Raw genomic sequence first — 14,067 nt, 5'->3', positions numbered from 1 at the left:
TATTTATCGAACACCCAAAAGTGTCAGGAATTGTTTCAGGTACTTGAGATATATTACTGAAAGAAACACTCAGGATACCTGCTTTGATGGAGTTTACATTCCACAGAATGAGACTGACAATAAACATAATCAACAAAAAATACTTTAAGTAAATATATCAGTATAATATATCAGTGTTAGAAGGTGATAATTATAGAAAAAAAGTGGGGGTGGGGAAGTTAGAACAAAGTATGGGGCATTGGAAATGTGGATATTGCAGAGACCGGGGACTGGGGGGCTGTTTGTGATTTTAAATACTGTGGTTAAGGCAGGCCTCATTGAGAGGGTGACATCTGAGTTGATTTGAAAGAGGTGAGGGAATTGGCCCTTCACATATCTGCAGAAAGAGAGTCCCAGGCAGAGAGGAAAGAGCTAGTGCAAAGGCTTGGCATATCTGAATAACAGCAAGGAGGCTAGTGTGCCTGGAGTGGGGTGAGTCAGGAGGAAAGCAGAAGGTCATGGGAACAGAGATGGCACGGAGGCAGATCACATAGGACCTTGTTGGCCACTGTAAAGACTTTGAGAGCATTGGAGAGTTGTAGGCAGGGGAGTGACATGATTGGATGTCTAAAAAGAATTCCTCTGACTCTTACACTGAGATTAGGCTGTAGAGAGAGGATAGAACCAGGAAGACCAGATTGATGTCTAATGCAACAACGGGAGAGATGATGGTAGCTCAGAACAGTGTGGTAAGTGGTCAGATTCTGGATATGATCAGAAGGCAGAGCCGGCAGGATTTACTGATGGACTGCATTCAGGGTATGGGAGAAGGTGATTCCAAAATTGACTTAGAGGTTTTTGGCCTGAGTAGCAGGAACAACAGTGCTGCCATCAGCAGAGTTGCGGAAGGCTGCAGGAGATGCAGGTTTGCAGGGTGGGGTGGGTGTTCAGTTTTGGTCGTGTTGAAGTTGAGACGTCTTGTGGACATCCAAGCGGGGGTGTTGAGCAGAAGCTTGATATGTATCTGGAGTATATTTATAAAGAGGTCTGGACTGGAGATAGAAATTTGAGAGTAGTCAGCTTATGGAAGGTATTTAAAGCCAAGAGTCTCTAAGAGTAGTAAGTGTTTTTCTTACGAATTTCTTTTTTTTTTTCAAGTCATTTAATGTTTAGAAACGATTTCTCGCATATTTAAGCCCACCTGCCCTTGAGGTTACCAAATAATAGGTACTCACATCACTACTAGGAATAGAACCAAGCAGAGAGAAAACCTTGCTCAGTCTGACATAGCAAATTAATAATATTGGGAATGAAGTCCAGTTCTCTTATTCATGGGCTGTTTTCACTAGACCTTGCTGCTTCAGCACCCAAGAATCTAAGTAAAGAAGAGAACTGATCTGAAGCAGGCTCCTCTTACGGTGTGTGGAAGAGTTAAGATAGAATTTGCTTCATCCTCTGGGTCTGGAGAGGCACTGGGTGGTAGGTGAGAGGGGGAGGTCTGGAAAGGATTAACAGTCTGGCTGGATATCTAAGGAGCACAGTAGACCTTGGCCATGCTCAGTTTCCAAATGAGTCACAGGCCACCCAGATAGCTTACTAGATGTACATCTCTAAGCTATTGAAACTTCCCTAGATATGTGCAAGCCACCAATAAATTGAATTTATCAATTGTCATGGTAGACATGGCAGGGCTTATGTTTTGCTGGGAGGGACATAGCTGTTTGAGGCCAGAGCTGAATAGCTGAGTAGAAGAAAAATTGAGAGCTGCCATGCGTGGTTCTTTTCTTTCTCAGCCACTTCTCCGAGAGTGTTTAGCGTCTGTTTTAAATCAGCATTGAACAGATGCTTGAAGAGTATCTTTTGGAAAAACAGTTAAACTAATCACAAGCTGGGGATGCTCATTTATCTTGGGCCCATTTGAGATCACAGCTCAGACTTGAGTGGATGGACTGTGGTTGGAAATAAAGTAGTGGGTGGGAAGGGTACATGGAGAATCCTGGCAGGCAGTAGGACTCAGATGTGGGTAGTCCAATGATTGGACGTACCCAGGCATCTGGCGAGGGAGATGCCAGGAGGTCTGTACAGGACCCCAGTTCTCAGGAAGGGAGGAGCAAAGCAGGGCTTCCAGGTCTGAAAAAGGGCAGGGAAAGGTAACTGACTTTTATTGATTCATTACTGTGTGCATGATCGTGTGTTAAGGATCTAGATACATTGATAGATAATATGTATTTGTCTTTATTTCTTACAGTAGACCTGATAGTATTATGATTCCCTTTTGTATATGGGGAGTCCATGACTCACGCTAAGGTCACACCCTGGACAAAGGTAGAAAGAGGTGAGACTCAAATTCAGTTTTGCCTCAATCCCAAACACATAAAACCCTTACATTTTTCAGAATCTTGGAAATAGGAACCAGAGTAGAAGCATAAAGGAATGCAGAGGAGTCCACAGGGGCTGCATTTGTGCATTAACGTGGGATTGGTGCGATCTTGCTGGAGTAGAGTGGAGTGGATTGAGAGGAAGTAGGTAAAAGCGAGGTCCCGTGGGTCCACAGTAAGACTCTGCAGCTTGGGTCTGATTTGCTGTGAAGGACTATCTGAGACACAGCACTTGAGTTCAGTGGTTAGTATAGGCAACTTAACAGGAAGTAACCTAATTCTAAACCTCCTGAATGGGGCACAGAAGCAGTTTAAGCACTTTTTACCTCGCTGAACCAAAGAATGAAGGCAGCAATACAACCATCTGTGGGAATCTGGGGTAAGCAAAACAGGGGGCTGACGACCAGGGTGTTATTCTACAAATGAGGAACTTTAGACTCTGAGAGGTGAAGTGGTTTTGCTGGAGAACAGGGAGCAGTAGATGAGGGCCCAGTACCAGATCTCATCCCTTATCTGGCCTAGGGCTTCACCCACGGTGCCATAGGTGACACCTCCTGGCTGCCTTTGGCCCTCTTCCTCGCTAGTAACGGTGATATTGACTCCTGTAGCTTTCATTTTGCTTTTCAAATACTCATAATGCATGTGAATAATGTGGGAAAGAGGTTATTAAACAAAAATTTAGCCACGGCCACTTTGCCACTTTGGGATTTGGTGGGGGGTGGTAGGTGTAGGGCAGGGAGAAAATGGGAGACAAGCCAGGTAACAGCATCAAAAAGGTTCCGATGTTATCACATGGTCCTCGACAAAGTTCTTAATTGCTCTGTGTCACAGATTCCTCACTTGTATCCTGAGAATGATAACAGTACCCCCTTTATAGAGATGTTTTGTTAATGAAATGAGATAATACATGTAAACTACTTATCTCAGTGCCCTGCTGAATGGTTTTCATGTGGTTTATATGCCAGCACTCAAAATACTAGCTATTATCTTATTAAAGGATACGGAGATGATTTATTCCAACATTCAATGCCATTTTGGGGGTAGCATGATGTCAGGCTGTTCTGTTGATACATGTGTCTTATTTATGTTTTATAATATGGATGTTTCAAACCATTCCACTCTACTCACTGGATTTCCTGGAGTTTAATTTAAACATTCTCATCACAGTTAATGTCACTCTGGTCATTCTCCTTATTGCCGGCAAGCATTTATGACAGCCTTGTACTGTGTACTACCAAAATAATATTACCTTCTCCTGGCTGCTTCCTACAAATGCCTTCATCTTGATGTAATAAAGGCAATGCAGGAGAAAAAATTATTATGTCAAGGAGGAAATTATTATCAACTTTTAGGGTGGTGAGCAAGATACAATTTTTTAATAAGCCAAACCTGAGTAGTGTACAAGATACACTTAATTTGACTCTTTTTTCCCCAGGAACATCCTGATTTTCTGGTTGTAAAACCATTTGGACTCCTCTTGTAGACTTTGTTCTAAAACTTAAAGCATGTAGTGGTCTTCTTTTCCTGTTCTCAAAGGGAGAAAGGCTGACTGTCTTCATGCAAATTAGTCCGCTTTTGTGGAAAGACTCCGGGGGACTCATCTATGAAACATAGAGTAACAATAAGAAATGCAGTGCAGCTTACTATTCTGCTTTCAGCTGATGTAAGATTGTTTCCCACAGTATTGAATATTAAAATAAATAAGAGTGTTTCATCACAGTGCCAAAACTCCAGCAATGCCTTTGACTGCCTTCAGGGGTGGTGATGGAGGTGGAGAAACTGACTATTCAGTACTACATTATTTTCCAGTGATTTTGCACATAGCTAGGGAAAGTGTAAATGAATGCAGAAAGGTGGGACTGATGTACTAAATTTAGGACCAGCAATTACAGACATTGGAGTTCTGAGCTTTTGTTTTTTTCTTTTTCCTCCTCTGTAATTTCTAATATAAAGAAAATACTAAGTAGGGATAGTATAAAAATAATTTGTTAATAATGAGTAAAGATTGTTTTGACAATGTCTAACACTTCAGAAATGTATCTCATTATTCTGACTGTATTAATTAAGGTTTCTTTTTTTCCCCTGTATTTCAGTGACAATTTCAACAAGCACCTTCTTTGATGGCTTACTGGTGACAGGACTATACACATCTACAAGTGTTCAGGCCTCACAGAGCATCAGAGGATCCAGTGCTTTTGGATTTGGTAAGCTATCCTGACATAAGAAACCCATGACTGTCTACATTTTATACAGTTACAGGTCTTATTTTTTGAAATATCCGTTTTAAAAGTATTTGACATTTATTATTTCAGAAAAAATAATCTGAAGTGATATTTGTGTGTTTGCTTGAGGTTAGGTGAATTGAAATAAATCATGTAAATATGCAACCAACCATGAGCTTGGTGTTACCGTCTTTCTATCCCTCTCTCCGTGTACTACTGCTATTACACTTGGTCCTATGGGGTTTGAGTAGATTCCTGTGTTCTGTCATTTAGGTTGCTGAAATTGGAATTCATTCTGATGCCCATGCATCTATTCAGTAGCCTGTTTTTATAAACAGTTCTTAAAATCCTGAATAGATGAAAAGTGTCACATTGTTTGGCAAGTAAGCATCACACACAGTGGAAGATAGCAATAATTGTTGAAATGATTACATTCTGTGAGTATTCATAAAATAATGTGATTTAATATTTGAAATACTTATATGGCGTCTTTGTCCTTAAACCAGAGACCTGGAGGGTTACTTAAGTGGAGAGGCAGAAGGCTACATGATGGTCACTGATCACAGAGGATTCTCGATTTGGAAATCTATAGTTTACCCATAATTCGATAAACATGCCGAGCTGAAATTAAGTAGACCCTTTACAGCATCAAAAATGCAAATTTAACATATCATGTCTTTATATAAGACATGAAATCACTGATCCTACTCTAAGATTAGAAAACTGCACAAGACTTCCTCCATTGATGTGAGAAAGACAAAATTGCATTATCTAAAGCAGCCACGTGTTCAACGTTTTATTTTTTCTGGGATACTTATTAAATAAATAAATTTTACCTACTTTTGATATATGAAAGAACATCTCGTCTATGTTGAGTCCCAGCAGAGCTCTGCCCAGATAACTCACTGCTTGATGTCAGAGCAATAATATTGAGGCTGCATTGTTACCCTGCTGGCCCAAGATGAGGTTCACAGCCTCAGGGCTTAAAGGAACCTAGAAGTCATTTAATAATCCTGTTAAAATTATTTGACATTGAGGATTTGCCCCATTTTAGATACCAAATAAGCTTTTATAATCTGTGGGTAACTACTTGTAAGGTCTAATCCTTAAGAAAAAAAATTTAAGTCTAAAAATTCCACTCTTTTAGCCTCACCCTTTCTGTGCTCTGTAGAAGTGAAAGGTCAGCTTACAATCATATATATAATATGTGTACATAAATATATAACATACTACGTGTTATGTTACAATAGGATTTCCAAGTAGGGTTACCAGATTTAACAAATAAAAATGTACAAGACATTGGTTACATTTAAATTTTAGATAAAAACGTTTTTAGGATAAGTATGCAGTATTTGAGATAAGATGTCCTGGGTTCTACCTTAACCCAATTAAATCAAAACCTGTGGGAGCCCGGCTTGGCATTGGCTCCCAGGTGATTCTAATGTTTACCCAGAGTTGAGAACCACTGTACTGGATCAGTCCAGGGTCCAGCATCTTCAGCATCCCTGGGAACTTGTAAATATAGAGTTCCTGGCCTTGCTCCAGACTCAGAGAATCAGATACTCTGGGGGGCTGAGGTGCAGGCATCACTTTTTAATAAGGACTCCAGGTGATTTTGATACACACTAAGTTTTAAGAACCACTCATCTACATTAGTTAAATGGGAGAGACATTATTTAAATAACCATGTAAATATGTTATAGTAAATCTTGCTAGGGGCTAGGCAGGAAAGGTACTGAGTGCTGGGAAAGGGCGTGACAGAGAAAGGAGATCTAGTCTGGAGTAAAATGACATGTAGTTTGGAAAGGCTTTCCTGGGGCAGTGGTATTGAGCTGAGATGTGAAGGATGAGTAGGAATTAGTTCCCTAAAGGTCTGTGGAATGTGGGACACAGCATACCTGAAGAAGAGAACAGTAGATGCAAAGGCCTCAGGGTGGGAAGAGGCTGGCTGTGTTCTAGGAATGGAAAGAAAACCTTGGAGTGGCTGACCTGGAACCAAGAGGGCAAGAGATAAGGCTGGAGAGGACACCAGGGCCAGATCGTTCGAGATCTTAAGCAGAGAGTGCCATTGAGGGTTTTGGGCTGAGGAGATCACTCTGGTGTCAGTGTGGAGAACAAACTGTCGGGTCCAGCAGTGGATGCAGAAAGACTGTTCTGTGGTTAAAGGTCTGATGTGACAAGGCACGGAAGGAGTTCAGGTGCAGGCTGGCATCAGCCAAGCCTGGACTGGAAGGAACATATTAGGGGGGGATAAGAGTGGGCCGTGCAGTCAGGCAGACCTGCTTGCAGATCCATACCCCGACCTTCGTTAGGCATGTGCCTCAGCCACGTTGTTTAACTTCTCTAAGCTTAAGTTCCTCATCTATGAAATGCTGATGACAATGGCAAAATACTCAGTAAAACTAGGTGTTCCAAAATTATAAATCTCGATACCTGAAGCAGCTGCTGCTGAAGTCTGAGCTGAAACCTGAAGTCTCATTCCAGGACTTGCATATACTTCCTTTGGTGGGGGTGAGGAGGAAGCACACAGACACAAACAGGTCTCAGGTGGAATTTTTCTGAAGTTTTTAGACCCAGATGATTTGAGAGGACTTGGCTGCATGAAATAACCATCGTTTACCAAGTTGGAGCCTTTAAATGAGAAAAATCATTAAATATCATTTGTAGTATATTATAAACACATTTTGAAAGAACATATAAAAGGCATGTATCATATTGCCTCAGATTTTAGCTAGTAACCAAACAAACAACTAACAATTGAAAATTGTTAGAAATGATTTAAAGACATTTTCTTTAAGGGTTTTAGGCTTTAAGACATTTTCTGTTGTGACTTTGAAAGCTGTAAAAAGGCAGTTTCACTTAATTAGAATGTATTTTTATTAGCTTAAATTGCATGTAGTCTTCCCATGACCACCAGCCCTAGGATGCAGAGTCTGAAGAGGCTTCTGAACTTGAAGCTCATTGATGGTAGTTTGACCTCCATAATCAAATTCTCAGGTCTCCCACTGGTCACTTGGCATTTTTTTTTAACATCTTTATTGGAGTATAATTGCTTTACAATGTTGTGTTAGTTTCTGCTGTATAACAAAGTGAATCAGCTATATGTATACATATATATATCTCCATATCTCCTCCCCATATCTCTTCCCTCTTGCGTCTCCCTCCCACCCTCCCTACCCCACCCCTCTAGGTGGTCATAAGGCACCGAGCTGAGCTGATCTCCCTGTGCAATGCAGCTGCTTCCCACTAGCTATCTATTTTACATTTGGTAGTGTCAATGCTACTCTCTCACTTCGTCCCAGCTTACCTTCCCATTCCCTGTGTCCTCAAGTCCATTCTCTACGTCTGTGTTTTTATTCCTGTCCTGCCCCTAGGTTCTTCAGAACCATTTTTTTTTTTTTAGATTCCATATATATGTGTTAACATACGGTATTTGTTTTTCTCTTTCTGACTTACTTCACTCTGTATGACAGTCTCTAGGTCCATCCACCTCACCGCAAATAACTCAGTTTTGTTTCTTTTTATGGCTGAGTAATATTCCATTGTATATATGTACCACATCTTCTTTATCCATTCATCTGTCGATGGACACTTAGGTTGCTTCCATGTCCTGGCTATTGCAAATAGAGCTGCAGTGAACATTGTGGTACATGACTCTTCTTTGAATTATGGTTTTCGCAGGTTATATGCCCAGTAGTGGGATTGCTGGGTCGTATGGTAGTTCTATTTTTAGTTTTTTAAGGAACCTCCATACTGTTCTCCATAGTGGCTGTATCAATTTACATTCCCACCAGCAGTGCAAGAGGGTTCCCTTTTCTCCACACCCTCTGCAGCATTTATTGTTTGTAGATTTTCTGATGATGGCCATTCTGACTGGTGTGAAGTGATACCTCATTGTAGTTATAATTTATATTTCTCTAATGATTAATGATGTTGAGCATCCTTTCATGTGTTTGTTGGCAATCTGTATATCTTCTTTGGAGAAATGTCTATTTAGATCTTCTGCCCATTTTTGGATTGGGTTGTTTGTTTTTCTGATATTGAGCTGCATGAGCTACTTGTATATTTTGGAGATTAATCCTTTGTCAGTTGCTTCGTTTGCAAATATTTTCTCCCATTCTGAGGGCTGTCTTTTCGTCTTATTTATGGTTTCCTTTGCTGTGCAAAAGTTTTTAAATTTCACTAGGTCCCATTTATTTATTTTTGTTTTCATTTCCATTTCTCTAGGAGGTGGGTCAGAAAGGATCTTGCTGTGATGCATGTCATAGAGTATTCTGCCTATGTTTTTCTCTAAAAGTTTTATAGTGTCTGGCCTTACATTTAGGTGTTTAATCCATTTTGAGTTTATTAAACTCTGAAGAACCTAGGGGCAGGACAGGAATAAAAACGCAGATGAAGAGAATGGACTTGAGGACACAGGGAAGGGGAAGGGTAAAATGGGACGAAGTGAGAGAGTGGCATGGACATATATACACTACCAAATGTAAAACAGATAGCTAGTGGGAAGCAGCCGTATAGCACAGGGAGATCAGCTCGGTATTTTGTGTCCACCTAGAGGGGTGGGATAGGGAGGGTGGGAGGGAGATGCAAGAGGGAGGAGATATGGGGCTATATGTTTATGTATAGCTGATTCACTTTGTTATACAGCAGAAACTAACATACCATTGTAAAGCAATTATACTCCAATAAAGATGTACAAAAATAAAATAATATACCTGAATATTGTTAAACAGTTAATCTTCATAAATAATAGAATAGAAAGAAGAAGATTAAATGTCTTTGTAGGTAAATGGTCATTTTTGGAAACAAAAGCACATTAAGTTTTTGGGTATTTAAGTTTAATGTATTCTTTATAATTTAAATAAAACAGAAAAAATTCAATTTGAGTAGGGTATAGGTGAGAAAGTAGAGGAAAAGTCTTATAGAAGACATAGAACATGTAACAGAATTGCTGCTTTTTGGTAGTTTAGTAGTTATAGTAGGATCAGGCTGAAGTAGTGTGGCATTCTTTGATCTAGAACAAAAGAATTATTGAATACATAATCTATCATTAGGCCCTGACTTAACTGGTAGACTGTTAAGCAAACATGACTTGTTTGGCATTTTCCCAATATGTCGTGGAATTAGTGTGTGATATGTTTAACTAGCTGTGATAAATAAGGCAAAGTAAAACATATAGTTGAGTCTGAAAAGGTACTTCAGAAAGTTTTTTCTGCTTATAGTTAATTTTAATCATACTGATTACACTAAAGTTATAGCCACTCTCTTTTGAATATAAAATGTGTGTATGACCAGCCAAAATAAGGCCATAATTATCCTTAAGATACTGTGGTATAAATGTAATTCCACTAACATAACTACAGCCTTTTATGGGAAACCAGAATTCTTTAAATCATACCTCACTGACCAAAAATAGACACATGCCTAATAGCCAGAAATACATTAAAACAATAGCTATGCAAAAGATGACTGTATGCCAGCAGTGCATGATTTTAAATACCTCATTTTGCTTGTCAGTATAAGAAAACATGCTGCTCTAGGGAAGTGTGATGTTTAATTACGGGTATCTCTTTGTGTATCCCAGAAAAAAATGCCTCCCTCTTGTCTTTGGCACTGAATTCCAGCGCAGTCATATAAATCTTCAAGGCTTATTATGGTTGCTCAGTGAAATGCTATTTGAATATCCTTTCATACAAAAATTGTTCCTTTTCCAGACACTGAAATACATTTTACTCAATATTTAGTATTCTGGCTCTAAAAGCATATTACTCAGTTTTTGGTATTCTGGCTCTCTAAAACCTGAGAATCAGGTTTGCACGTCTGATGGGTAGCAGCCACACTTCAAATTGTTAGACCGTGCATAAATTAAACTTTTGTTAGACCTTGCATAAATTGCTTTGCAATTCCTAGATAATTTTACTCAGGTAATACATCAGCCATTTTAGCAGTTTTTCACGTAAACCTTTATAATTGCCTATGTGTTTCATTTATTTTTTCTGTAATAATTAGCCATTCGAGAGTCAATCATTTGTTAATTTATAAAACTCTTAAAAGGGCAAGACTTGATGGAATCTAAGTTTGGGGAGAAAATGTAGTAAACAGATCCATGATATGTTCTTGGATTCAGTCAATCCTGTCATGTTTTTAGTAGATTAAGTAACTACCATAAAAATTTAATATTTTCAGCATTATCTTTGAAGCACAGTATTAGAACTTAATGATCTGATTTTTTTCCAGTGTGATATGACAGTCTAACTTTAGATGAATAGGGATAGATTTACAAAGCAAAGTAAATATTTTAAGACTTCAAATTTTAGTAAATCTTATATTGGTCACTAGTTAATAAGAATGTGTACTTTACCAGTGGATTTAGATTGTATGTTAATCTTTCATTTCCAGAATGCAAGCTTTTGTTACTACTTTGTTTTATTGTCACTAAGAATAAAAACATAGGGTCTATTTAAGCTAATTTTTGGATATCCTTCACATTAAAACTAACTAGAACTTTTTACAACTTTACTAAGTATCACCAGGACCACTGCATCCCTGGACATTAACTATAGCTCAGTCTTAGGTATCCTGTCTGTGTGACTGAGACATACACGTGTTATGAATACATACACATGTTTAGGCCATAATATCTGTAAAGAAGGGGCAGCCACTAGCAACTTCATTAAATAACATCCTGTATAGTAGTGGTATTTATTTATTAGCTGCAATTAAGTTTAATTACTCAGGTGATCTTGTTAAATTTATTTTGTCTGTCTCTTTACAAAGAAATGCTTTGTAACATACTTGAGGAATTTTAAACACATTGAGGGATTGGAAGCATGATCTTTTATTGGGTATGGTAAATGATCTATAATTAACACGAAGACTATAATTTAATTAAACAAATTACTGTAGTCAATAGTACAAAGAGCATAGTTGACAAGAGATGAAATTGCCATTAATTTTTCCTCTTTATAGGGTATTAGACTAAGTTTGTTCTTTATTCATTCCATCTGGGTATGCCAGCATTACCTTGATTAAGAAATACTGTTATATAGTTTGCATTTGACATATGACAAAGAATTCAGGGATATTTCCCAGTTCCTAAATCTAAAAAGAATCACTAAAAAGAATCACTTACTAGAGTAATGGGCATGATGAATAAAACTGTTGGATTCATTAATCGACAAATTGCTAGAGAAAATGTTGAGGGACATGAGATTTGGGCCAGGTGGAGGAGTTAGTGGAGAAAGGCAGCTCAGTGCAGGGGCCATGACGTGACCTCTGGAGTGAGGCAGCTCCAGCTGTATGCCTGGCCCTGCTTCTTCCTACCTTGGACCACATACTTTCCTTCCCTGAGCTTCAGTGTCTGCATTTGTAGAATGAGGTTGATAAGACAGGCCAGTTCACAAAGTTGTTAGGTGGGTTAAGTGAGATTATCTATTCAACTGCCTTGTATATATGCTCAAAATAGGTGTTTTTTTTTTAAACACTCAGAAAGAAGTGAGAATTCTTTCTTTGAAATAGGAAACAGAATGACAAGATGCTTCAAGTGGCAGAAGATATGAAAGTGGGAGGTGACATTAATTTGGAGTGGGGGAAATACACCCAATTTTTAAAAATAATTAATAATTAATTAATCGGCTGCATTGGGTCTTCGTTGCTGCGCGGGCTTTCTCTAGTTGCGGCGAGTGGGGGCTACTCTTCGTTGCGGTGCGTGGGCTTCTCATTGCAGTGGCTTCTCTTGTTGTGGAGCACGGGCTGTAGGCGCACAGGCTTAGTTGCAGCACGGGGGCTCAGTAGTTGCAGCATGCAGGTTCAGTAGTTGTGGCTCGTGGGCTCTAGAGCGCAGGCTCAGTAGTTGTGGCACAAGGGCTTAAGTTGCTCCGCGGCATGTGGGATCTTCCCAGACCAGAGATCAAACCCGTGTCCCCTGCATTGGCAGGCAGATTCTTAACCACTGTGCCACCAAGGAAGTCCTGCACCCAATTTCTTACCCATAGAACTTGGAGCTGAAATGTACCTTGGGTAGAGCCTGGCTCAGCCCCTGCCCCAATGTATAGGTAAGGAGACAAAGCTTAGGAAGGGCAAGTGGTGACTCTGCAAGAGAGAGAGTGTAGGTGTGAAGACTAAAACCAGGTGTTCTGACATCATATACAGTCTCAGATACTTTTTAAAAAAATATAATTCACATACTATAAATTTATCATTTGAAGTGTACTTTTCAATGATTTCTAGTATATTCACAAGGTTGTGCAATGAACACCACTATCCAATTCCAGAACATTTTGTCACCTCCAAAGGAAACCCCATCCCTGTTAGCAGCCACTCCCTATTCCTTCCTCCCCTTAGTCTCTGACAACTACTGATCTACTTTCTGTCTCTATGGACTTGCCTGTTTTAGACATTTCAAGTAGACAGAATCATATAATATGTGGCCCTTTGTGTCTGGCTTCTTTTACTTAGCATGAAGTTTTCAGAGTTCATCCATGTTGTAGCATATATCAGTACTTCATTCCTTTTTATGGCTAGATCATATTCCATTGTATGGATATACTACAGTTTTAAGTGATATACTATATTTGGTAGTGTCCAGATTCTTAAAAGGAGTTAGGGCTGTGCAAATTGGAAAAGTTCAAGGAGGATGCAAACTGAAGTACCACCAGAATCCTTAAATAACTCATCAGCAGCTCTAACAGCTCTGAAGATGCAAATAGCTTCACCTTTTCTATGGTTCAGACCAGAAAATAGTTAGAAATCAAGATAAATTACTCCTTTGCCCTCCTTTCTCCCATTTAAGGGAGATAGGCCACTGTGGCATGTTTTTATCCTATCCCTTTGGCCTCAGTTTAAACCACGGGATACACAAGCTAAGCTGAGCCATTCAAATTTACTAGTACAGGAATTTGGAATTAAGACTCATCAGTCACAGTTCAACAATTCATGAGCTGGATCAAGGCACATGTAAATATTTGGGAGCCCTGTGCAGCCTTCCTCCACAGTGGCTCAGAGGAAGGTCGTGCAGAGAGAGGAGAAGAAGAGAGAGACAGAACGCTGCCTGGGGTATCAGAGCTTTGCAGGCTCTTATTTTAGGCTTTCTTCCCACCAGGCTCAGATATTCTTGGGCTCTAAGAAACAATTAAAAATAGTTAACATTTATCAAGCACTTGCTATGTGCCAGGTGTGTTGCAGGTATTAACTCTTTTGATCCTAACAAAAATCCTACTATAATTATGCTCATCTTGTTGGTAAAGAGCCTAAGGTACAGAGAGGGCAGGTAACTTGACCAGGGTCACACACAGGGAGTTGCAAAGCCATAATCCAAACCCGGGTCTATAGCCTGTCATTAAACTCCACTTACAGACCAAGCCAGCTTGAGTTGGTTTCTATTACAACCAAAAAAGCCTTGACTAAAAAAAGGCCCTCTCTGCTTTAGCCCTGCGTGTCCCTAACCCCCATCTCTTCCCAGCCTCCTTCTATTCCTTTCCAGTCACCTA

General features: G+C 39.5%; 1 protein-coding gene across 1 annotated transcript in view; it reads left to right on the top strand.

The window, feature by feature from the left end:
• Positions 1–14,067, top strand: part of RELN (reelin) — a 517,734-nt gene that overhangs the window by 74,688 nt on the left and 428,979 nt on the right. Inside the window, exon 2 of the mRNA XM_027123841.1 lies at positions 4,451–4,561. Within this exon, the coding sequence (XP_026979642.1) occupies positions 4,451–4,561 (111 nt within the window). The remainder of the gene's footprint in view (positions 1–4,450; positions 4,562–14,067) is intronic.

Source organism: Aethalodelphis obliquidens, unplaced genomic scaffold (assembly GCF_003676395.1).
Source record: "Aethalodelphis obliquidens isolate GAN/ISIS:26980383/991018 unplaced genomic scaffold, ASM367639v1 scaffold27, whole genome shotgun sequence".
In the NCBI taxonomy this organism is placed as follows: Eukaryota; Metazoa; Chordata; class Mammalia; order Artiodactyla; family Delphinidae; genus Aethalodelphis; species Aethalodelphis obliquidens.
This window is presented reverse-complemented; position numbering and strand designations above follow the sequence as displayed.